The sequence below is a fragment of the Oncorhynchus keta genome, unplaced genomic scaffold, assembly GCF_023373465.1.
Source record: "Oncorhynchus keta strain PuntledgeMale-10-30-2019 unplaced genomic scaffold, Oket_V2 Un_scaffold_5451_pilon_pilon, whole genome shotgun sequence".
NCBI classification, from domain to species: Eukaryota; Metazoa; Chordata; class Actinopteri; order Salmoniformes; family Salmonidae; genus Oncorhynchus; species Oncorhynchus keta.
In genome coordinates this window covers 483,270-510,000 of record NW_026290961.1, presented here as the reverse complement: position 1 = coordinate 510,000, position 26,731 = coordinate 483,270, and the positions used below count along the sequence as shown (strand labels likewise).

General features: G+C 42.6%; 1 protein-coding gene and 1 long non-coding RNA gene across 5 annotated transcripts in view; both read right to left on the bottom strand.

Annotated features, from left to right (window-relative positions):
• Positions 1–20,974, bottom strand: part of LOC118383245 (neuronal acetylcholine receptor subunit non-alpha-3-like) — a 24,365-nt gene extending 3,391 nt beyond the window's left edge. The window contains exons 1-6 of the mRNA XM_052516889.1: positions 20,507–20,974; positions 11,182–11,333; positions 9,096–9,140; positions 6,821–6,930; positions 4,127–4,165; positions 502–605 (exon numbers count right to left, since the gene is read on the bottom strand). Coding sequence (XP_052372849.1) covers positions 502–605; positions 4,127–4,165; positions 6,821–6,930; positions 9,096–9,140; positions 11,182–11,333; positions 20,507–20,570 — 514 coding nt within the window. The 5' untranslated portion in view covers positions 20,571–20,974. The remainder of the gene's footprint in view (positions 1–501; positions 606–4,126; positions 4,166–6,820; positions 6,931–9,095; positions 9,141–11,181; positions 11,334–20,506) is intronic.
• Positions 7,918–9,085, bottom strand: LOC127929165 (uncharacterized). 4 transcript variants are annotated; one of them, XR_008133530.1, is made up of 4 exons: positions 8,736–9,085; positions 8,421–8,690; positions 8,069–8,158; positions 7,918–8,025 (listed from the first exon to the last, which is right to left on the bottom strand). It is a non-coding gene; the product is annotated as an uncharacterized LOC127929165 (long non-coding RNA). The 4 variants fall into 4 exon arrangements; XR_008133528.1 differs by having other exon boundaries at positions 8,466–8,690; XR_008133531.1 differs by having other exon boundaries at positions 7,927–7,980.
• Positions 20,975–26,731: the final 5,757 nt, after the last annotated feature.

Genomic DNA, 26,731 nt, shown 5'->3' with positions numbered 1-26,731 from the left:
AGTGTTGGACAAGTAACCGAAAGGTGGCAAGTTCAAATCCCCGACCTGACAACATTCCCCCAAACTATCTTCAGAATATTGAATGATTGCAGCAGGGTAGCCTCGTGGTTAGAGTGTTGGGCTAGTAACTGAACAGGCAGTTAACCCACTGTTTCTAGGCCATCATTGAAAATAAGAAATTGTTCTTAACTGACTTACCTAGTTAAATAAAGGTAATTTTTTAAATAAAAAAAGAGAGACTGGACATTGTCATACTGATTAACGTCTTCATCAACTGTGGTAGTAAGAGACTGACAAACCGGGTTAGTTACCTGCTGTTTCTTGTAGAAATGGTGTCTTTAACCAACATGTATTAACTGGTAATGAAATGTTACGTTTCCCTCTATACACTGTAAACCCGTGAGATATTACTGTAGTTAGAACAAGTATCTTGTTGCTTGACTTCTGAAGCTTTTGGAGTAGCAAGACGTTTTACTTCAAGAGTATTTTATTCCTACACACCGTTGTCGAAGAAGTCCTTACGGTCGACGTAGTGGTCCACAAGAACCAGGTCCACCATGTTGCCGTCGTAGGTCCACGAGCCAAACTTCATGGAGCAGTTCTGTCTGTGTTGGGGAGGGGAAAACATTCTGTCTGTGGTGTCTGCAGTTCTGTCTGTGGTGGGGAGGGGCAAACATTCTGTCTGTGGTGGGGAGGGGAAACACTGTCTGTGGTGGGGAGGGGAAACACTGTCTGTGGTGACTGCAGTTCTGTCTGTGGTGGGGAGGGGCAAACATTCTGTCTGTGGTGGGGGGGGGAAAACATTCTGTCTGTGGTGTCTGCAGTTCTGTCTGTGTTGGGGAGGGGAAAACATTCTGTCTGTGGTGTCTGCAGTTCTGTCTGTGTTGGGGAGGGGCAACATTCTGTCTGTGGTGGGGAGGGCAACACTGTCTGTGTTGGGGAGGGGAAAACATTCTGTCTGTGGTGTCTGCAGTTCTGTCTGTGGTGGGGAGGGGCAAACATTCTGTCTGTGGTGGGGAGGGGAAACACTGTCTGTGGTGGGGAGGGGAAAACATTCTGTCTGTGGTGGGGAGGGGAAAACATTCTGTCTGTGGTGGGGAGGGGAAAACATTCTGTCTGTGGTGACTGCAGTTCTGTCTGTGTTGGGGAGGGGAAAACATTCTGTCTGTGGTGACTGCAGTTCTGTCTGTGTTGGGGAGGGAAAACATTCTGTCTGTGGTGACTGCAGTTCTGTCTGTGTTGGGGAGGGGAAAACATTCTGTCTGTGGTGACTGCAGTTCTGTCTGTGTTGGGGAGGGGAAAACATTCTGTCTGTGGTGACTGCAGTTCTGTCTGTGTTGGGGAGGGGAAAACATTCTGTCTGTGGTGACTGCAGTTCTGTCTGTGTTGGGGAGGGGAAAACATTCTGTCTGTGGTGACAAAGAAGTTATATGTCTGTGGTGGGGAGGGTTTTTTTAAAACATTCTGTCTGTGGTGGGGAGGGGAAAACATTCTGTCTGTGTTGGGGAGGGGAAAACATTCTGTCTGTGTTGGGGAGGGGAAAACATTCTGTCTGTGTTCAACTGTGTTGGGGAGGACTGTGGTGGGGAGGGAAAACATTCTGTCTGTGTTGGGGAAAACCAACCAACCAACCAACCAACCAACCACCAATCAACAACCAACCAACCAACCAACCAACCAACAACCAACCAACCAACCAACCAAACTTTATATTAAAGTATTCTGTCTGTGTTGGGGAGGGAAAACATTCTGTCTGTGTTGGGGAAAAAAAACATTCTGTCTGTGTTGGGGAGGGGAAAACAACCAACCTGTGGTGGGGAGGGGAAACCACATTCTGTCTGTGTTGGGGACCAACCAACCAAAACCAACAACCAACCTGTGGGGACCAACAACCTGTCTGTGTTGTTAAAACCAACCAACCAACCAAAACCATTTATATTGTAACCAACCAACCAACCAACCAACATTCTGTTATAACCAACCAACCAAAACCAACCAAAAAAAAAACCATAACCAACAACCAACCAACCAACCAACCAACCAATCAACCAACCAACCAACCAACCAACCAACCAACCAACCAACCAACAACCAACCAACCAACCAACCAACCAACCAACCAACCAACCAACCAATCAACCAACCAACCAACCAACCAACCAACCAATCAACCAACCAACCAAATCAACCAACCAATCAACCAAACCAACCAACAACCAACCAACCAACCAACCAACCAACCAATCAACCAACCAACCAACCAACCAACCCAACCAACCAACCAACCAACCAACCAACCAACCAACCAACCAATCAACCAACCAACCAACCAACCAACCAACCAACCAACCAACCAACCAACCAATCAACCAATCAACCAAACCAACCAACCAACCAACCAAACCAACCAACCAACCAACCAACCAACCAAACCAACCAACCAACCAACCAACCAACCAACCAACCAACCAACCAACCAACCAACCAATCAACCAACCAACCAAACCAACAACCAACCAACCAACCAACAAAACCAACCAACCAACCAATCAACCAACCAACCAAAACCAACCAACCAACCCAACATCAACCAACCAACCAACCAACCAATCAACCAATCCAACCAACCAATAACCAACCAACCAACCCAACCAAAACCAACCAATCAACCAACCAATCAACCAACCAACAACAACCAACCAATCAACCAAAACAACCAATCAACAACCAACCAACCAACCAACCAACCAACCAATCAACAAAATTGACCAACCAACCAATCAACCAACCAATCAAATCAACCAACCAACCAACCAACCAACCAACCAACCAACCAACCAACCAACCAACCAACCAATCAACCAAACCAATCAACCAATCAACCAATCAACAAAGTGAACAATCAACCAATCAACCAATCAACAAATCAAAAATCAACAAATCTAACCAAATAATCAATCAACCACCAATCAACAAATCTACCACCAATCATCAACCAATCAACCAATCAACCAATCAACCAATCAAAATCCAGCCAACAACCAACCAACCAATCAACCAAAGGGGAAGTGAATAAAACAAATGACAAACAAATCTTATAAATCATAGTGATAAAGTGATATGGTAAAACAGAGATAATCATGGATAAAGTGATACAGTAAAACAGAGATAATCATGGATAAAGTGACATGGTAAAACAGAGATAATCATGGATAAAATCAACCAATCAATGATATGGTAAAACAGAGATAATCATGGATAAAGTGATACCAATAAAACAGAGATAATCATGGATAAAGTGATATGGTAAAACAGAGATAATCATGGATAAAGTGATATAGTAAAACAGAGATAAATAAACAATAATCATGATAAAGTGATACAGTAAAACAGAGATAATCATGGATAAAGTGATACAGTAAAACAGAGGATAATCAGTAAAACAGAGATAATCATGGATAAAATATAGTAAAACAGAGATAATCATGGATAAAGTGATAATGGTAAAACAGAGATAATCATGGATAAAGTGACATGGTAAAACAGAGATAATCATGGATAAAGTGATATAGTAAAACAGAGATAATCATGGATAAAGTGATATAGTAAAACAGAGATAATCATGGATAAAGTGATACAGTAAAACAGAGATAATAATGGATAAAGTGATACAGTAAAACAGAGATAATCATGGATAAAGTGATATAGTAAAACAGAGATAATCATGGATAAAGTGATACAGTAAAACAGAGATAATCATGGATAAAGTGACATGGTAAAACAGAGATAATCATGGATAAAGTGATATAGTAAAACAGAGATAATCATGGATAAAGTGACATGGTAAAACAGAGATAATCATGGATGTCACCTTCTTCCCGTCCGACAGAGTAATCATGACTGATGGATTGTTTGGTTGATTAGTGTGTGTAAACCAGAGATAATCATGTGTAAAGTGTGTGTGTAAAACAGAGTAATCATGGATAAAGTGATACAGTAAAACAGTGTTTATGTGTGCGTGAGCTTGTAAAGTGTATTAAAACATGTGATAATCATGATGTGTGCGTGTGAAACAGAGATAATCATGGATAAAGTGTGTGTGTGTGTGTCCAGCGGTCAGTCCCACCTGTCGAAGGGAAAGAAGGTGGATAATGGTGCATGAAGACTAGCTGGCAGAGGGGTCATGATTGTCCCGTAAAACTGACCTAATCATGGCTTTGGTCATAGGGAGCCCTAAAACAGAGATCAGCACTGGGCGGGGGGATACAGTAAAACAGGATAATCATGGATAAAGGATATAGTAAAACAGAGATAATCATGGGAGGGAAGGAGGAAGGAAGGAAGTAAAACAGGAAGGATCAGGATAGGAAGTGGAAGGAAGGAAGGAAGGAAGGAAGATAATCAGGATAAAGTGAAGGAAAACAAGGATAATCATGGATAAAGGAAGGAAGGAAGGAAGGATGGAAAAGGATGGAAAACAGAGATAATCATGGTGAGTTGTGTTCACCACATTTTAAAGCACACAACAAAAGACGATGAGGCTGTTGAAAAGAACCAGCAGAACTTTTCAGGATGCTGCGTGGTAGCGCTGGTTTTCCTAAACGATACGAGATTATAATAGACCTCCATGCTAATCCTGCTAACATGAATGATTATAATAGACCTCCATGCTAACCCTGCTAACATGAATGATTATAATAGACCTCCATGATGTAATCCTGCTATCATGAATGATTATAATAGACCTCCAGCGGTGCCCAACATAATAAAGAAGGTAGACCTCCATGGTGCATAATCCTGCTAACATGAATGATTATAAAAGACCTTCATGCTAACCCTGCTAACATGAATGATTATAATAGACCTCCATGCAAACCCTGCTAACAAGGATGATTATAAAAGACCTTCATGCTAACCCTGCTAACATGAATGATTATAATAGACCTCCATGCTAATCCTGCTAACAAAATTATTATAATAGACCTCCATGCTAATCCTGCTAACATAAATTATTATAATAGACCTCCATGCTAATCCTGCTAACATAAATTATTATAATATACCTCCATGCTAACCCTGCTAACATAAATTATTATAATAGACCTCCATGCTAATCCTGCTAACATGAATGATTATAATAGACCTCCATGCTAATCCTGCTAACATGAATGATTATAATAGACCTCCATGCTAATCCTGCTAACATGAATGATTATAATAGACACATGCCCTGCTAACATGAATGATTATAATAGACCTCCATGCTAATCCTGCTAACATGAATGATTATAAAGACCTTCATGCTAACCCTGCTAACATGAATGATTATAATAGACCTCCATGCTAATCCTGCTAACATGAATGATTATAATAGACCTCCATGCTAACCCTGCTAACATGAATGATTATAATAGACCTCCATGCTAATCCTGCTAACATGAATGATTATAATAGACCTCCATGCTAACCCTGCTAACATACATTATTATAATAGACCTCCATGCTAATCCTGCTAACATGAATGATTATAATAGACCTCCATGCTAATCCTGCTAACATGAATGATTATAATAGACCTCCATGCTAATCCTGCTAACATGAATGATTATAATAGACCTCCATGCTAATCCTGCTAACATGAATGATTATAATAGACCTCCATGCTAATCCTGCTAACATGAATGATTATAATAGACCTCCATGCTAACCCTGCTAACATACATTATTATAATAGACCTCCATGCTAATCCTGCTAACATGAATGATTATAATAGACCTCCATGCTAATCCTGCTAACATGAATGATTATAATAGACCTCCATGCTAATCCTGCTAACATGAATGATTATAATAGACCTCCATGCTAATCCTGCTAACATGAATGATTATAATAGACCTCCATGCTAATCCTGCTAACATGAATGATTATAATAGACCTCCATGCTAATCCTGCTAACATGAATGATTATAATAGACCTCCATGCTAATCCTGCTAACATGAATGATTATAATAGACCTCCATGCTAATCCTGCTAACATGAATGATTATAATAGACCTCCATGCTAATCCTGCTAACATGAATGATTATAATAGACCTCCATGCTAATCCTGCTAACATGAATGATTATAATAGACCTCCATGCTAATCCTGCTAACATAAATTATTATAATAGACCTCCATGCTAACCCTGCTAACATAAATTATTATAATAGACCTCCATGCTAATCCTGCTAACATGAATGATTATAATAGACCTCCATGCTAATCCTGCTAACATGAATGATTATAATAGACCTCCATGCTAATCCTGCTAACATGAATGATTATAATAGACCTCCATGCTAATCCTGCTAACATGAATGATTATAATAGACCTCCATGCTAATCCTGCTAACATGAATGATTATAATAGACCTCCATGCTAATCCTGCTAACATGAATGATTATAATAGACCTCCATGCTAATCCTGCTAACATGAATGATTATAATAGACCTCCATGCTAATCCTGCTAACATGAATGATTATAATAGACCTCCATGCTAATCCTGCTAACATGAATGATTATAATAGACCTCCATGCTAATCCTGCTAAGATTAATGAAGTGAAGAGGAAGAAAAGTAATCAGAAGTACTATGTTATACACTATGTTATCAATTAGAGTGAAGTGTTATCAATTAGAGTGTCTTACAAGTATCTAAACTGTAAAGCAGGTTCTAAGAAAGCATTCATTGATTTTTCAGGGACAATAAAGTATCAAAGAAAGTCTGAAAACACAGAGCTGAGCCCATATGAAGCAGGAAGTAGTGTGGACTCACTTCTCATAGAGGACAATGTCTGGCAGCCATATTGTTTCAGAGGGAACTCTGATAGAGGTGATTCCTCCATACTCATCAGGGTTCCACTGGAGCTTCACATCTATCCACTCCTACAGAACATAGAACATGACATTATAACAGAACAATACACCATTACATTACAACGTAACATTATAAAATAACATGACATTATAACATAACAATATAACATAACGTTATAAAATTACATTATAACATAACTAAATAACATAACATTATAACATAACAATATACCATTACATTATAACGTAACATTACATTATAACATAACAATATAACATAACATTATAAAATAACATTACATTATAACATGACAATATAACATAACGTTATAAAATTACATTATAACATAACAATATAACATAACATTATAACATAACATGACATTATAACATAACAACATAACATAACGTTATAAAATTACATTATAACATAACAATATAACATAACGTTCTAAAATGACATTATAACATTACAATATAACATAACATTATGAAATAACATTACATTATAACATAACAATATAACATAACGTTCTAAAATGACATTATAACATTACAATATAACATAACATTATAAAATAACATTACATTATAACATGACAACATGACATACTTTTACAGCATAACATTACAACATAGCATTATAACATAACATTATAACATAACATTATAACATGACAATATGACATGAAATTATAACATACCATTATAACATGACATTATAACATGCCATTATAACATGACATTATAACATGCCAATATAACATGACAATATGACATGACATTATAACATACCATTACAATAATACCAATCCAGGCATGAACTGTATAACACTGCTACATAAATACAACACCATATTGAAGTCTTGTAGAAACAAGTGAAGCTTGTGAGGCCTTTTGTGTTCAAACTACAGTAGAGATGCTGCTGTTGGTCTTTACCTGTTATACCCAGACATTAGTAGTCATCAGCTGATTGGTCCTTACCTGTCAAAGCCAGACATTAGTAGTCATCAGCTGATTGGTCCTGACCTGTTATACCCAGACATTAGTAGTCATCAGCTGATTGGTCCTTACCTGTCATAGCCAGACATTAGTAGTCATCAGCTGATTGGTCCTTACCTGTCATAGCCAGACATTAGTAGTCATCAGCTGATTGGTCCTTACCTGTCATACAGACATTAGTAGTCATCAGCTGATTGGTCCTTACCTGTCATACCCAGACATTAGTAGTCATCAGCTGATTGGTCCTTACCTGTCATAGCCAGACATTAGTAGTCATCAGCTGATTGGTCCTTACCTGTCATAACCAGACATTAGTAGTCATCAGCTGATTGGTCCTTACCTGTCATACCCAGACATTATAGTCATCAGCTGATTGGTCCTTACCTTATAACCAGACATTAGTAGTCATCAGCATTGGTAACATGCCAATATAACAGACATTAGTAGTCATCAGCTGATTGGTCATTACCTGTCATACCAGACATTAGTAGTCATCAGCTGATTGGTCCTTACCTGTCAAAGCAGACATTAGTAGTCATCAGCTGATTGGTCCTTACCTGTCATACCCAGACATTAGTAGTCATCAGCTGATTGGTCCTTACCTGTCATAGCCAGACATTAGTAGTCATCAGCTGATTGGTCCTTACCTGTCATAGCCAGACATTAGTAGTCATCAGCTGATTGGTCCTTACCTGTCATAGCCAGACATTAGTAGTCATCAGCTGATTGGTCCTTACCTGTCATAGCCAGACATTAGTAGTCATCAGCTGATTGGTCCTTACCTGTCATAGCCAGACATTAGTAGTCATCAGCTGATTGGTCCTTACCTGTCATAGTCAGACATTAGTAGTCATCAGCTGATTGGTCCTTACCTGTCATAGCCAGACATTAGTAGTCATCAGCTGATTGGTCCTTACCTGTCATAGCCAGACATTAGTAGTCATCAGCTGATTGGTCCTTACCTGTCATAGCCAGACATTAGTAGTCATCAGCTGATTGGTCCTTACCTGTCATAGCCAGACATTAGTAGTCATCAGCTGATTGGTCCTTACCTGTCATAGCCAGACATTAGTAGTCATCAGCTGATTGGTCCTTACCTGTCATAGCCAGACATTAGTAGTCATCAGCTGATTGGTCCTTACCTGTCATAGCCAGACATTAGTAGTCATCAGCTGATTGGTCCTTACCTGTCATAGCCAGACATTAGTAGTCATCAGCTGATTTGTCCTTACCTGCCATAGCCAGACATTAGTAGTCATCAGCTGATTCTTCTCATCCTGTCAGAACAAGAAGAGAAGAGAAGGAATATGCATTATGAACAATGTCTGCATGACTAAAAGTAAAGTTTTTGATGAAAGACAGAATGCATGATTAGAAGTTGAAGAAGTTTGGAAGGATGTCAGTCAAATTAGACTGGAGTGAAAATCATGGCACACATGTCATGGTTTCTCTGTGTCCCAGAAAGGCAGTGGGGCAGAATGAATGTCTGTCTACCTGACTGAATCAATGGTCAAAGGTGGGTTTTAGGCAGATTGGTGCATTTTGGTGAAATTACCACAAGGTGGCAGTATGCAGTCATTACAGGAATGTGAGAGAGGAGTGTGTGACTGCCTCACAAGGACTAGGATCAAATGTGGTTCACACAGTTGTGTGTTTGTGATGTTAGAGTTAGAGAGAGGGACAGAGAACAATTTAGAGAGAGAGAGTGGTCGCGCGTGCTTGTGTGTGTGTGTTTGTGTTTGTGTCTGTGTGTGGGTGCTCATTTGTGCGTGTGTCTGTGGAGGTCAGTGTAAATAATCGATGCTATCTAGCTCCTCTCGGCCCAATGGTCCCATTAGAGACAGAGAGAGAGAGAAAGAGAGAGAGGAAAGAGTGAGAGAGAAGAGAGCAAGAAGGTGAGAGAGAGGACACTTTAAAACCTCCTCTACCTCCGCTCTCTCCTCCTCTCCTCCCTTTCCTCACTCCTTCCTCTCAGAGTAACCATATTTTTTCCTGTCCTTTACTCCTCCCTCCTTTTAGGATGACCCTCGCTCCACTCTTCTCCTCTCTCTCCTCCCTGTATCTTCCCTTGCCGTCAAATTAACCACCTTTCTCTCATTTCCCCTCCTCCTTCCCTTTACCTCTCTTCCTGTCCTCCTCCTTCCCTTTACCTCTCTTCCTGTCCTCCTCCTTCCCTTTACCTCTCTTCCTGTCCTCCTCCTTCCCTTTACCTCTCTTCCTGTCCTCCTCCTTCCCTTTACCTCTCTTCCTGTCCTCCTCCTTCCCTTTACCTCTCTTCCTGTCCTCCTCCTTCCCTTTACCTCTCTTCCTGTCCTCCTCCTTCCCTTTACCTCTCTTCCTGTCCTCCTCCTTCCCTTTACCTCTCTTCCTGTCCTCCTCCTTCCCCTTACCTCTCTTCCTGTCCTCCTCCTTCCCCTTACCTCTCTTCCTGTCCTCCTCCTTCCCTTTACCTCTCTTCCTGTCCTCCTCCTTCCCTTTACCTCTCTTCCTGTCCTCCTCCTTCCCTTTACCTCTCTTCCTGTCCTCCTCCTTCCCTTTACCTCTCTTCCTGTCCTCCTCCTTCCCCTTACCTCTCTTCCTGTCCTCCTCCTTCCCTTTACCTCTCTTCCTGTCCTCCTCCTTCCCTTTACCTCTCTTCCTGTCCTCCTCCTTCCCTTTACCTCTCTTCCTGTCCTCCTCCTTCCCTTTACCTCTCTTCCTGTCCTCCTCCTTCCCTTTACCTCTCTTCCTGTCCTCCTCCTGTCATCCCCTCTTCTCAAAAAAACCTTCAGTAACCAACTCCACCAGACAGAGAAATGGGGTAAAGAGAGAGGGTATAGGAGGATGGCAGAAATGTCCATGATGCTGAAATGTATCGTAACACAGTTGGACAGATCAGGATCATGGTAAGACAGTAGGACAGATCAGGACCATGGTAAGACAGTAGGACAGATCAGGACCATGGTAAGACAGTAGGACAGGAACATTCCCTCCAACGTCTTCTGCCCTGGCTATCATCATCTCCTCTCTCCACCCACCTCCTTCTCCCCCAGCTCCCACCTCCCTCTCCCTCCCTCTCTCCTCTCATTCTTCCCTCTCTCTCCCCCACCTCCATCCCTCCCTCTCTCCTCTCCTTCCCTCTCTCTCCCCCATGAATCTCTCTCCCCCACTTCCATCCCCCCCTCCCTCTCTCTCTCTTCCCCATGAATCTCTCTCCCCCACCTCCATCCCTCCTTCCTTCCCTCTCTCTCTCTGTTTGATTTGTGAGGATGAGGTGATGTAATGTGACTGTTCAGAGTATTCATCTCCCAGGGGACAGTAAGGCATGTAAGTTCTCACCACGTCCACCAACTGTGAGATCTTGAGTCCGAAGCGTACTGTGATGGTGTCGTTAGCGTGCAGAACGGGTCGGACCCATTTCTGATACCCTCTAAACAGGTTCCTCAACAAGGCATCCTCCATCTCAGCCAGAGACACAAACTCCTCTGGAGCTAGAGAGAGAGAGAGAGAGAGAGAGAGAGAGAGAGAGAGAGAGAGAGAGAGAGAGAGAGAGAGAGAGAGAGAGAGAGAGAGAGAGAGAGAGAGAGAGAGAGGGAGAGAGAGAGAGAGAGAGAGAGAGAAAAAGGGCAACTAGTGAAGAACAAACACCATTGTAAATACAACCCATATTTATGCTTATTTATTTTATCTTGTGTCCTTTAACTATTTGTACATTGTATATATATATATATATATATATTTTTGTAATGTCTTTACTGTTTTGAAACTTCTGTATGTGTAATGTTTACTGTTAATTTTTGTTGTTTTTCACTTTATATATTCACTTTGTATGTTGTCTACCTCACTTGCTTTGGCAATGTTAACACATGTTTCCCATGCCAATAAAGCCCTTGAATTGAATTGAATTGACAGAGAGAGAGAGAGAGAGAGAGAGAGGGCGAGAGAGAGAGGGGGGGAGAGAGAGAGGGAGAGAGAGAGAGAGAGAGAGAGAGAGAGAGAGAGAGAGAGAGAGAGAGAGAGAGAGAGAGAGAGAGAGAGAGAGAGAGAGAGAAAGCTTTGACTATGTACAGACTCAGTGTGCATAGCCTTGCTATTGAGAGAGGCTGCTGTAGGCAGACATGGCTCTCAAGAGAAGACAGGCTATGTGCTCACTGCCCACAAAATGAGGTGGAAACTGAGCTGCACTTCCTAACCTCCTGCCCAATGAATGATCACATTAGAGACACATATTTCCCTCAGATTACACAGACCCACAAAGAGTTTGAAAACAAATCCAATTTTGATAAACTCCCATATCTACTGGGTGAAATTCCACAGTGTGACATCACAGCAACAAGATGTGTGACCTGTTGCCACGAGAAAAGGGCAACCAGTGAAGAACAAACACCATTGTAAATACAACCCATATTTATGTTGATTTATTTTCCCTTTGGTACTATAACTATTTGCCCATCGTTACACCACTGTATATATAAATAATATTACTTTTGAAATGTCTTTATTATTTTGGAACTTTTGTGAGTGTAATGTTTACTGTTCATTTTTATTGTTCATTTCACTTTTGTTTATTATTTATTCCACTTGCTTTGGCAAATACCCCATGTCAATAAAGCCCTTTGAATTGAAATGAGAGGGTTAGTTAACAAGGATGTCAATGTCTTTATAGAAACAAAACCAAAGCAACAGAGAAAGGGTCTCAGTAAGGTAGAGGCCTTCAGAGACAGAGTACAGCATGAACACACACACACACACACACACACACACACACACACACACACACACACACACACACACACACACACACACACACACACACACACACACACACACACACACACACACACACACACACACACACACACACAGAGAGAGAGAGACAGCTGGCCATGGCTCAGAGAACACCTCTGAGCTCCCCAGACTGACGAAATGATCACGCTGACATGATCACTTCGGACAAGGAGACAATCGCCCAGGAATTCTAGTCGAGCACAGAGCGACGTGTTCACTCATCCACTGGACATGACACAGTGAGGCACTAAAACCCTGTCCTAACAGATTATATATAGTACTGCCTCACAATGTGAAGGAAGCAGGAAGTACATGTTTCCTTTCCTTTACCTAAAAATACATGTAGAGCTCAGACTGACTAATTCTCTCTCTCTGTGTGTGTGTGTGTGTGTGTGTGTGTGTGTGTGTGTGTGTGTGTGTGTGTGTGTGTGTGTGTGTGTGTGTGTGTGTGTGTGTGTGTGTGTGTGTGTGTGTGTGTGTGTGTGTGGGTGGGTGTGTGAGTGTGTGTGTGCGTGGGTGTGTGTGTGAGTGTGAGTGTGAGTGTGTGTGTGCGTGTGAGTGTGCGCGTGTCTGTGTGTGTGTGTGTGTGGTGTGTGTGTGTGTGTGTGTGTGTGTGTGGGTGAGTGATGTGAAGTGTGAGTGTGACAATAATGCGTGTGCGCGTGCATGCGCGTGCGCCCGTGTGTGTGTGTGTGTGTGTGTGTGTGTGTGTGTGTGTGTGTGTGTGAGGCCAAGGACAGAGGGGTCTCATGTCATGCTGATGGAAGTGGACATATGATTAATACGTGTAGAGAAGTACTAGAGAATAGAGAGTTAAGTACATATAATAACATGACATCATCATCAACCCTTTAGACTGTAATAACATGACATCATCATCAACCCTTTAGACAGTAATAACATGACATCATCATCAACCCTTTAGACTGTAATAACATGACATCATCATCAACCCTTTAGACAATAATAACATGACATCATCATCAACCCTTTAGACTATAATAACATGACATCATCATCAACCCTTTAGACAATAATAACATGACATCATCATCAACCCTTTAGACTATAATAACATGACATCATCATCAACCCTTTCGACAATAATAACATGACATCATCATCAACCCTTTAGACTATAATAACATGACATCATCATCAACCCTTTAGACAATAATAACATTACATCATCATCAACCCTTTAGACAATAATAACATGACATCATCATCAACCCTTTAGACAATAATAACATGACATCATCATCAACCCTTTAGACTATAATAACATGACATCATCATCAACCCTTTAGAAAATAATAACATGACATCATCATCAACCCTTTAGACAGTAATAACATGACATCATCATCAACCCTTTAGACTGTAATAACATGACATCATCATCAACCCTTTAGACTGTAATAACATGACATCATCATCAACCCTTTAGACAATAATAACATGACATCATCATCAACCCTTTAGACAATAATAACATGACATCATCATCAACCCTTTAGACAATAATAACATGACATCATCATCAACCCTTTAGACAATAATAACATGACATCATCATCAACCCTTTAGACAATAATAACATGACATCATCATCAACCCTTTAGACTATAATAACATGACATCATCATCAACCCTTTAGACTATAATAACATGACATCATCATCAACCCTTTAGACTATAATAACATGACATCATCATCAACCCTTTAGACAATAATAACATGACATCATCATCAACCCTTTAGACAATAATAACATGACATCATCATCAACCCTTTAGACTATAATAACATGACATCATCATCAACCCTTTAGACAATAATAACATGACATCATCATCAACCCTTTAGACAATAATAACATGACATCATCATCAACCCTTTAGACAATAATAACATGACATCATCATCAACCCTTTAGACAATAATAACATGACATCATCATCAACCCTTTAGACAATAATAACATGACATCATCATCAACCCTTTAGACTATAATAACATGACATCATCATCAACCCTTTCGACAATAATAACATGACATCATCATCAACCCTTTAGACTATAATAACATGACATCATCATCAACCCTTTAGACAATAATAACATGACATCATCATCAACCCTTTAGACTATAATAACATGACATCATCATCAACCCTTTAGACTATAATAACATGACATCATCATCAACCCTTTAGACTATAATAACATGACATCATCATCAACCCTTTAGACAATAATAACATGACATCATCATCAACCCTTTAGACAATAATAACATGACATCATCATCAACCCTTTAGGACCCTTAGTGATTAGAATGGATCTACAGTAGAGAGAGATACATACACTCAATGTTACATTACATGGTTTGAGTAGTGAGTGTTACAGTCTATGTTAGTCTTAGCCACAGAGAGCTGAATGATAGTAACTTAACACACACGCACACACAACCACACACACACACGGATTGTGTTAAATGCTTTGAGAGCTCACTGGTATTAGTGTGTGGTGTTTGGCTGTGGCTGAACCCCTGGTGTGGGATAGAGAGAGAAGGATATGGAGTGTGAAAAAATGAATAGAGAAAGGGAGGGATGTGGAGAGAGCAGATAAGAGGAGGACAGAAACAGAGGGACCCAAAACACTAGCCTCACATTACCACATTCATTGTCTCTGAGACAGAGGAAAGAGAGAGGAAGATGGAGAGCGAGAGAGAGAGAGAGAGAGAGAGAGAGAGAGAGAGAGAGAGAGAGACAGAGAGAGAGCCAGAGAGAGAGAGAGAGGCAGAGAGAGAGAGAGAGAGAGAGGGAGAGAGCGAGAGAGAGAGAGAGAGAGCCAGAGAGAGAGCCAGAGAGAGAGAGGCAGAGAGAGAGCCAGAGAGAGAGAGAGAGAGAGACAGAGAGAGAGCCAGAGAGAGAGAGAGAGAGAGAGAGAGAGAGAGAGACCAGAGAGAGAGAGAGCCAGAGAGAGGCAGAGAGAGAGCCAGAGAGAGAGCCAGAGAGAGAGAGAGAGGCAGAGAGAGAGCCAGAGAGAGAGACAGAGAGAGAGCCAGAGAGAGAGAGAGAGAGCAGAGACAGAGCCAGAGACAGAGCCAGAGAGAGAGAGAGAGAGAGAGAGAGAGAGAGAGATGAACGCTGTAAGAGGCCCAGCATGTGTTGTTTACGAGTCTGCCATTCTTTTAATTGACTAAAGGAGACGGACTCAAATGTATGTGTCCTTTACCTTCTCTATCCACCACCAATCAACGGCCCTCCTGCCCTACACACCCCTATCTCTCTGAAGGGCCATGATATCTAGAGGAGATGAACTAATACATCAACAGAATAACTGCATCAACAGCACTGTAGCTGTAGTGTGTATGGCAGTGGTGAGTGGGACTCTCCATCCTGTGGATGGTGTGTGTGTTGTGTATGCACATGTATATGTGTGTGTGTCCTCCTATCCTGGTGATGGGTTTATGGATGGGAGAGCAGCAGACTATCACCAACCCTGGCAATAGCAATAAATACATCACACTGTATGGTTCCTATAGCCCAGAGAGAGAGAGAGAGAGAGAGTGTGCATGCGTGTGTGTGTGTGTGTGTGTGGTGCTAATGTAGCATTGTGTGCTAGTATAGCTGGGGTTATTGTAGCATTGTGTGCTAGTATAGCTGGTGTTAAGGTAGCATTTCGTGCTAGTATAGCTGGTGTTATTGCATTGTGTGCTAGTATAGCTGGTGTAATTGTAGCATTGTGAGCTACTATGGGTGGTGTTATTGTAGCATTGTGTGCAAGTATAGCTGGTGTTACTGTAGCATAATGTGCCAGTATAGCTGGTGTTATTCTAGTATTGTGTGCCAGTATAGCTGGTGTTATTGTAACATTGTGTGCCAGTATAGCTGGTGTTATTGTAGTATTGTGTGCTAGTATTGCTGGTGTTATTGTAGTATTGTGTGCCAGTATAGCTGGTGTTATTGTAGTATTGTGTGCCAGTATAGCTGGTGTTATTGTAGTATTGTGTGCCAGTATAGCTGGTGTTATTGTAGCATTGTGAGCTACTATGGGTGGTGTTATTGTAGCATTGTGTGCAAGTATAGCTGGTGTTACTGTAGCATTATGTGCCAGTATAGCTGGTGTTATTGTAGTATTGTGTGCCAGTATAGCTGGTGTTATTGTAGTATTGTGTGCTAGTATTGCTGGTGTTATTGTAGTATTGTGTGCCAGTATAGCTGGTGTTATTGTAGCATTGTGTGCTAGTATTGCTGGTGTTATTGTAGCATTGTGTGCTAGTATAGCTGGTGTTATTGTAGCATTGTGCGCTAGTATAGCTGGTGTTATTGTAGCATTGTGCGCTAGTATAGCTGGTGTTATTGTAGCATTGTGTGCTAATAGCTGGTGTTGCTTAGTTTCTCCATATTGCTACTATTGTGTTTTTACTTATATTACCGTCAGTAATAATTAGCCAGTATTTTCTATGATCTATCTGTTATCCACTTCATACAGTCCTCTGTTATTGCCTGTTACTATGTAATAGCCAACCATTCACTGTGGCAGTGTATTTCATACAGTCCTCTGTTATTGCCTGTTACTATGTAATAGCCAACCATTCACTGTGGCAGTGTATTTCATACAGTCCTCTGTTATTGCCTGTTACTATGTAATAGCCAACCATTCACTGTGGCAGTGTATTTCATACAGTCCTCTGTTATTGCCTGTTACTATGTAATAGCCAACCATTCACTGTGGCAGTGTATTTCATAAAGTCCTCTGTTATTGTTACTACCTATTCCTATTGTCTTCTATTATATCCTTTACATGTTTGTTGCAGTAATTGTATTTATCATACCTCCATTCCGTGTTTCTATTCTGTTTGAAACCATTCCCATCTGTGATAGGTCAGTAAAGTCCTCTGTTGGGAATAGTCTGGAGGTTGTCTTGTCTCTGTAATAGGAGATGGCAATCAGTAAAGCTACAGTCCAGCTTATTCTGGAGATTCTACCTCACAGTGTGTGTGTGTGTGTGTGTGTGTGTGTGTGTGTGTGTGTGTGTGTGTGTGTGTGTGTGTGTGTGTGTGTGTGTGTGTGTGTGTGTGTGTGTGTGTGTGTGTGTGTGTGTGTGTGTGTGTGTGTGTGTGTGTGTGTGTGTGAGTGTGTGTGTATGTATGTGTGTTCTTGAATACCTGACTGTTATTGCTTTGCATTGCATCACATATATAAGTCTCGATGTGAATCTCCAGTCTCTTTGACTGAGACTGTGTTTGGTGTTTGACTGAAACTTTGTGTGTGTTTGTGTTGGGGGTGTGGGGGGTGTGGGGGGGGGGAGTATAATTGGTACGGCCGCATGACCCTGGCACCATCTGCTCACAATAGAGCCATGACACTCTCTACCACTGAGAAGGGAGATGGAAACAATGTTTGTGCCCCTAATGGCCTCATATTCCCTACATAGTACACTACTTTGAACAGAGCCTTATGGGGTGATACAGGGAATAGGGTGTCATTTGGGAGGCGGTCAATGCGCCAGAGAAGTGAACAGATAGAAACACAGCTACATGTCAACGTGAGAAGTCATGAACCCTTCCACACCGAGGCTCATTGCAAAACTCATCTTCTCCCAGTTGCAATTTGATCAATGGGTTTTGTCACCTCATGTAGTGAAACTGCTGATGTGGGACATGGCCTTGTGGACACAAAATGGCAGCCATGTATCACTCAGTTGGGCCATTGCAGTGTTGAGCTTAAGTCAGACTTAAGCTCTGACTGGGTAAAAAGTTATTCTTACAACAAACATAGGAACAGCTCTCTGCTCTCAGCCCCCCCCCCCACCCCACCCCACCCGCTACAAACACATGTAATTCCCCTGATCCAACATTTACATGAAATAAGTGTTACAAAGAGTGTAGAGGTCCTTAAAGGGGAAATCAGCAGTTGGAACAACAACGAAAAGTTTTCCCCGCTCAGGTTCTGTAAATAGCTACGGATATAGATGGGAGGGTTTGAGGGTAGCTGAGGAGTGGGACTGACAAAGCTCAGGATCGATAATAGTTATGACTGAAAACACTTTGTATACCTGATGTCTGAGTATTATCTATCTATATGCTGGATGGGTCAAAACCGATAGGGTGGGGCTGGAGAAATGGAAACACTCTCATATTCATAAACAGAGCTATGGATGCAAGGGCTAACCGTCCACGACATCACACTTATAGATAGAATACATTTACTTTTGTTAACAAACATTGGAGTAGAACAAGCTTATATTTTGGGTTCCGACATTAGAATTCTTCAAGAATCAATGGGTACATATCAATAATTTAGTCCAACAATGGATGTCGCAACTGTAGATTGCCCCTTTAAGAGAATCTCTGAGTTTGTAAAGTGAAGAAATAGCCACAGCACTGTACAAAAGGCCAGTCTACAAAATGTATGTCTGCTACAGTGTAAAACATAAGAGAGTTCAGCACCATGGACAGTGGCTGTAACTGAGCGTATAACAGGTCAGTCTGCTACAGTGTAAAACACACAGATGGTCTCCAGATATAGACCTTCGACCTCTAGGTATACTCAACCTCTCCATCTCAACTGTTGTTTACCCACAATGCAAAGGGACAAGGACCCAAGAGGAATGTAACACTTTTCAAAAAGATTAACCCTGTCCCTCATCTCTCATCCTCCCTCGAGGTGTGTGTGTGTGTGTGTGTGTGTGTGTGTGTGTGTGTGTGTGTGTGTGTGTGTGTGTGTGTGTGTGTGTGTGTGTGTGTGTGTGTGTGTGTGTGTGTGCGTGCCTGTGCGTGCGTGCATACTGTGCAGTGCGTGCGTGACGTGTGGGGGCCGACTGCTCACACACATGGACACACAGGTACACACAGCTACACACATGGACACGCAGGTACACACAGGTACGTACACACATGGACACACACAGGTAAGCACAGGTGCACACATGTACACACACAGGTAAACACAGGTACACACACACACACACACACACACACACACACACACACACACACACACACACACACACACACACACACACACACACACACACACACACACACACACACTCTATCTATCTGTTACTGTGTGTTACAATATATCATATCCCATCTATATGTTACTGTGTGTTACATTATATCATATCCCATCTATCTGTTACTGTGTGTAATACAGTATATCATATCCCATCTATCTATTACTGTGTGTAATACAGTCTACTACACTATAGAAGAACGATAGATAACACTTTCACAGCTAACGCTGAGTGGACTGAAGGGAGAAGTGAACTGAACCGAGCCCTCTATATTGTCACATGGGCCTGATATAAACTATGCAGACAAAGTGTAGAACAGGCTTCGTGTACCGCTTGGTCTGAGTCAAGCAACACAACAGTAGGCAGACACATGTTTAACTTAGGATCGGCAACAGCTGTAGGCTGCCATGGTAACTGTTCATTTGTTTGTTTGTTTACTCCCATTGAACAATCAATGTTATGGTCTTTTGTTTTGTATCCAAGGGGGACGAGTCCTTTACTCGACCCAGGGAGGGCGCTACACGCCCACCCGTTAAATAAATACTTTTCTGCAGCTGGATAGCCTACATATATATCCTTCACTTGATCTAACTGATAAACCTAACGGGTTATTGGCACTGCATTGGTGGGAGAGAATGGGACGTCTAGCGGTTCTGTGTCCCGTTTGAAATCAAATCAATAGGCCTATCTGATTATGGACATTTGAAAGTGGACCCTGCGGCAGGCTAAACCTGGCTATATAGAACAACAATGCATTCATAGAGAACACTATTAACTCAAACCACTGTATATTAGGCTCTCTGGTTTCTGTAGCATTGATTATGCCTTGTCCCTTATGCCTACCTTCAATAGTGGCATCGCCGACCGAGAACCACAACAGCCACAACACTGCAACCGCAAACTTCATGCTTCCTCTTCGCGCGGCTCCAGTTACCCGTTCTCGTCGTCTTCAGGGTGCGTTATATCATCTCCTGCGTACACAAATCCGTCCGTATTACAACAATCAGTCGGTCCGTAGCCTAGACTAGTATAACAACGGGACGTGCTTTGCCCGCTTCGGAAAGACGTAACGATTAAATGATGAAGGACGGACAGGGAAGAAAACGACGCTGTTGTTGCTCCATTATTATTACAACTGTTTTACAGCGGCAGGACTTCTTATTTCTGGGTTTCCCCTAAGAGTTTCCATTTGTGTCCCAGTGTGGATGCTCGAGCAAGCCGACCGGGTGCACGCGCTCAAAATCCGGTGTTCAGTGGGGGCTGGCCCAGCGGCAGATGAGGGAGGGGAGACGGCGGAATGTGATGGAGACAGGGGGTGCGCGAGGCGTATGTGTGTTCCATAATAACGGAGGGATATGGCGGTATAGGATTCATTATTTATGAAGTATCTATGAATGTAATTTATAGCCTAAATGTAGGCTACACATTTTACAAAACCTTCCAATCCCTTCAGGAATCACCAGTCACATTTGAATGAGAAATGGCCCAGGACCACCAGCGACCTAAAGGGACCCCTGACACACACACGCTCAAGCTCGCACACGCGCACACGGTGTTACAAGCAGTGAGAATCCCCATGGCAGTAAATCACCAGTCACTGTGACTCCTCACCAGTAGGCTACAGTATATATCTGTTACAGGACCTCTCATTAGGCTACAGTATATATCTGTTACAGGACCTCTCATTAGGCTACAGTATATATCTGTTACAGGACCTCTCATTAGGCTACAGTATATATCTGTTACAGGACCTCTCATTAGGCTACAGTATATATCTGTTACAGGACCTCTCATTAGGCTACAGTATATATCTGTTACAGGACCTCTCATTAGACTACAGTATATATCTGTTACAGGACCTCTCATTAGGCTACAGTATATATCTGTTACAGGACCTCTCATTAGGCTACAGTATATATCTGTTACAGGACCTCTCATTAGGCTACAGTATATATCTGTTACAGGACCTCTCATTAGGCTACAGTATATATCTGTTACAGGACCTCTCATTAGGCTACAGTATATATCTGTTACAGGACCTCTCATTAGGCTACAGTATATATCTGTTACAGGACCTCTCATTAGGCTACAGTATATATCTGTTACAGGACCTCTCATTAGGCTACAGTATATATCTGTTACAGGACCTCTCATTAGGCTACAGTATATATCTGTTACAGGACCTCTCATTAGGCTACAGTATATATCTGTTACAGGACCTCTCATTAGACTACAGTATATATCTGTTACAGGACCTCTCATTAGGCTACAGTATATATCTGTTACAGGACCTCTCATTAGGCTACAGTATATATCTGTTACAGGACCTCTCATTAGGCTACAGTATATATCTGTTACAGGACCTCTCATTGGCTACAGCAGTGTCATATATACACTACCGTTCACAGTTTGGGGTCACTTAGAAATGTCCCTATTTTTGAAAGAAAAGCCCTTTCTTCGTCCATTAAAATAACATCAAGTTGATCATAAATACAGTTCAGACATTGTTAATTTTGTAAATTACTATTATAGCCAGAAATGGCAGATTTTTTAAATGGAATATCTACATAGGTGTACAGAGTCCCATTATCAGCAACCATCATTCCTGTGTTCCAATGGCACAACGTTTGTAACGTTGGTCGTTGGGAGAAAGAGAGGAGGACCAATGAGCAGCGTGGTAAGTGTTCTGTAACGTTGGGAGAAAGAGAGGAGGACCAATGAGCAGCGTGGTAAGTGTTCTGTAACGTTGGGAGAAAGAGAGGAGGACCAATGAGCAGCGTGGTAAGTGTTCTGTAACGTTGGGAGACAGAGAGGAGGACCAATGAGCAGTGTGGTAAGTGTTCTGTAACGTTGGGAGAAAGAGAGGAGGACCAATGAGCAGCGTGGTAAGTGTTCTGTAACGTTGGGAGACAGAGAGGAGGACCAATGAGCAGCGTGGTAAGTGTTCTGTAACGTTGGTCGTTGGGAGAAAGAGAGGAGGACCAATGAGCAGCGTGGTAAGTGTTCTGTAACGTTGGGAGAAAGAGAGGAGGACCAATGAGCAGCGTGGTAAGTGTTCTGTAACGTTGGGAGACAGAGAGGAGGACCAATGAGCAGCGTGGTAAGTGTTCTGTAACGTTGGGAGAAAGAGAGGAGGACCAATGAGCAGCGTGGTAAGTGTTCTGTAACGTTGGGAGAAAGAGAGGAGGACCAATGAGCAGCGTGGTAAGTGTTCTGTAACGTTGGGAGACAGAGAGGAGGACCAATGAGCAGCGTGGTAAGTGTTCTGTAACGTTGGGAGACAGAGAGGAGGACCAATGAGCAGCGTGGTAAGTGTTCTGTAACGTTGGGAGAAAGAGAGGAGGACCAATGAGCAGCGTGGTAAGTGTTCTGTAATGTTGGGAGACAGAGAGGAGGACCAATGAGCAGCGTGGTAAGTGTTCTGTAACGTTTGGAGAAAGAGAGGAGGACCAATGAGCAGCGTGGTAAGTGTTCTGTAACGTTGGTCGTTGGGAGAAAGAGAGGAGGACCAATGAGCAGCGTGGTAAGTGTTCTGTAACGTTGGGAGACAGAGAGGAAGACCAGTGAGCAGCGTGGTAAGTGTTCTGTAACGTTGGGAGAAAGAGAGGAGGACCAATGAGCAGCGTGGTAAGTGTTCTGTAACGTTGGTCGTTGGGAGACCAGAGCAGCGTGGTAGGACCAATGAGCAGCGTGGTAAGTGTTCTGTAACGTTGGGAGAAAGAGAGGAGGACCAATGAGCAGCGTGGTAAGTGTTCTGTAACGTTGGGAGAAAGAGAGGAGGACCAATGAGCAGCGTGGTAAGTGTTCTGTAACGTTGGGAGAAAGAGAGGAGGACCAATGAGCAGCGTGGTAAGTGTTCTGTAACGTTGGGAGAAAGAGAGGAAGACCAATGAGTTGGGAGAAAGAGAGGAGGACCAATGAGCAGTGTGGTAAGTGTTCTGTAACGTTGGGAGACAGAGAGGAGGACCAATGAGCAGCGTAGTAAGTGTTCTGTAACGTTGGGAGAAAGAGAGGAGGACCAATGAGCAGCGTGGTAAGTGTTCTGTAACGTTGGGAGAAAGAGAGGAGGGCCAATGAGCAGCGTGGTAAGTGTTCTGTAACGTTGGGAGAAAGAGAGGAGGACCAATGAGCAGCGTGGTAAGTGTTCTGTAACGTTGGTCGTTGGGAGAAAGAGAGGAGGACCAATGAGCAGCGTCGTAAGTGTTCTGGAACGTTGGGAGAAAGAGAGGAGGACCAATGAGCAGCGTGGTAAGTGTTCTGTAACGTTGGTCGTTGGGAGAAAGAGAGGAGGACCAATGCGCAGCGTGGTAAGTGTTCTGTAACGTTGGTCGTTGGGAGGAAGAGAGCGTGGTAAGTGTTCATAGCTTTAAGGACGTACTAGAACACTGAACAAAATAATAAATAACAAACCAACAGTCCCATAAGGTGAAAGACAAAAACACTAAACAGGAAATAAGCACCCACAACTCAAAGTGAAACCAGGCTACCTAAGTATGGTTCTCAATCAGGGACAAAGATTGACTGCTGCCTCTGATTGAGAACCATACCAGGCCAAACACAGAAATCCCAAATCATAGAAAAAACTAACATAGACAACCCACCCAACTCACGCCCTGACCACACTAAAACAAAGAAATAACAAAATAACTTAGGTCAGAACGTGACAACTATGTGTTAGCTAATCCAAGTTTATCATTTTAAAAGGCTAATTGATCATTAGAAAACACTTTTGCAATTATGTTAGCACAGCTAAAAACTGTTGCTAATTAAAGAAGCAATTAAACTGGCCATCTTTAGACTAGTTGAGTATCTGGAGCATCAGCATTTGTGGGTTCGATTACAGGCTCAAAATGGCCAGAAACAAAGACCTTTCTTCTGAAACTCGTCAGTCTAATCTTGTTCTGAGAAATGAAGGCTATTCCATGCGAGAAATTGCCAAGAATCTGAAGATTTTCGTACAACACTGTGTACTACCCCTTAACAGAAAAGCACAAACTGTCTCTAACCAAAATAGGAAGAGGAGTGGGAGGCCCCGGTGCACAACTGAGCAAGAGGACAAGTACATTAGAGTGTCTAGTTGGAGAAACAGAAGCCTCACAAGTCCTCAACTGGCAGCTTCATTAAATAATAATAATAATAATATATGCCATTTAGCAGACGCTTTTATCCAAAGCGACTTACAGTCATGTGTGCATACATTCTACGTATGGGTGGTCCCGGGACACCAGTTTCAACGTCAACAGGGAAGGCACTTAACCCTAATTGCTCCAGGGGAGCCGTTGATAATGGCCGACACCGGCCGTGACCCGACTCTCCGAGAGTGTCTCAGGGGGAGTTAGGATTTGCACAAAACATTTCCGTTTCACACGTAAATACTTGTCCATGCATGAAATACCAGCACCCATATTATTATTAGCTCTTACGTCAACTTAACATCTGCTGAATGTTACCAGGAACATGGAGTCTGTGACAGACAGGAACATGGAGTCTGTGACAAACAGGAACATGGAGTCTGTGACAGACAGGAACATGGAGTCTGTGACAGACAGGAACACGGAGTCTGTGACAGACAGGAACACGGAGTCTGTGACAGACAGGAACATGGAGTCTGTGACAGACAGGAACATGGAGTCTGTGACAGACAGGAACATGGAGTCTGTGACAGACAGGAACATGGAGTCTGTGACAGACAGGAACACGGAGTCTGTGACAGACAGGAACATGGAGTCTGTGACAGACAGGAACACGGAGTCTGTGACAGACAGGAACATGGAGTCTGTGACAGACAGGAACATGGAGTCTGTGACAGACAGGAACATGGAGTCTGTGACAGACAGGAACATGGAGTCTGTGACAGACAGGAACATGGAGTCTGTGACAGACAGGAACATGGAGTCTGTGACAGACAGGAACATGGAGTCTGTGACAGACAGGAACATGGAGTCTGTGACAGACAGGAACATGGAGTCTGTGACAGACAGGAACATGGAGTCTGTGACAGACAGGAACATGGAGTCTGTGACAGACAGGAACATGGAGTCTGTGACAGACAGGAACATGGAGTCTGTGACAGACAGGAACATGGAGTCTGTGACAGACAGGAACATGGAGTCTGTGACAGACAGGAACATGGAGTCTGTGACAGACAGGAACATGGAGTCTGTGACAGACAGGAACATGGAGTCTGTGACAGACAGGAACATGGAGTCTGTGACAGACAGGAACATGGAGTCTGTGACAGACAGGAACATGGAGTCTGTGACAGACAGGAACATGGAGTCTGTGACAGACAGGAACATGGAGTCTGTGACAGACAGGAACATGGAGTCTGTGACAGACAGGAACATGGAGTCTGTGACAGACAGGAACATGGAGTCTGTGACAGACAGGAACATGGAGTCTGTGACAGACAGGAACATGGAGTCTGTGACAGACAGGAACATGGAGTCTGTGACTGTGAGACAGGAACATGGAGTCTGTGACAGACAGGAACATGGAGTCTGTGACAGACAGGAACATGGAGTCTGTGACAGACAGGAACATGGAGTCTGTGACAGACAGGAACATGGAGTCTGTGACAGACAGGAACATGGAGTCTGTGATAGACAGAAACATGGAGTCTGTGACAGACAGGAACACGGAGTCTGTGACAGACAGGAACACGGAGTCTGTGACAGACAGGAACATGGAGTCTGTGACAGACAGGAACATGGAGTCTGTGACAGACAGGAACATGGAGTCTGTGACAGACAGGAACATGGAGTCTGTGCCAGACAGGAACATGTAGTCTGTGACAGACAGGAACATAGCTGGTCAGGGACCAGGGTTTGGACAGAGTTGGTGATGGGTGAACAGATCACGTGGACCATACCTCCACTCTCCGGAGGAACCATGTTGCCATCTCAGCTGGTTTTACTGGCACACCTAAAGTACCATTAACTGCAGAGACGGTCTCGCTACTCTAAACTGTATTGGATTGACTGCACATTCTCTGAGAAACCACAGCACACAGGAGATAATGAGCAGATAATGGCCATTTACCGTACAGCACCTCTCTGTAAAGTGGAT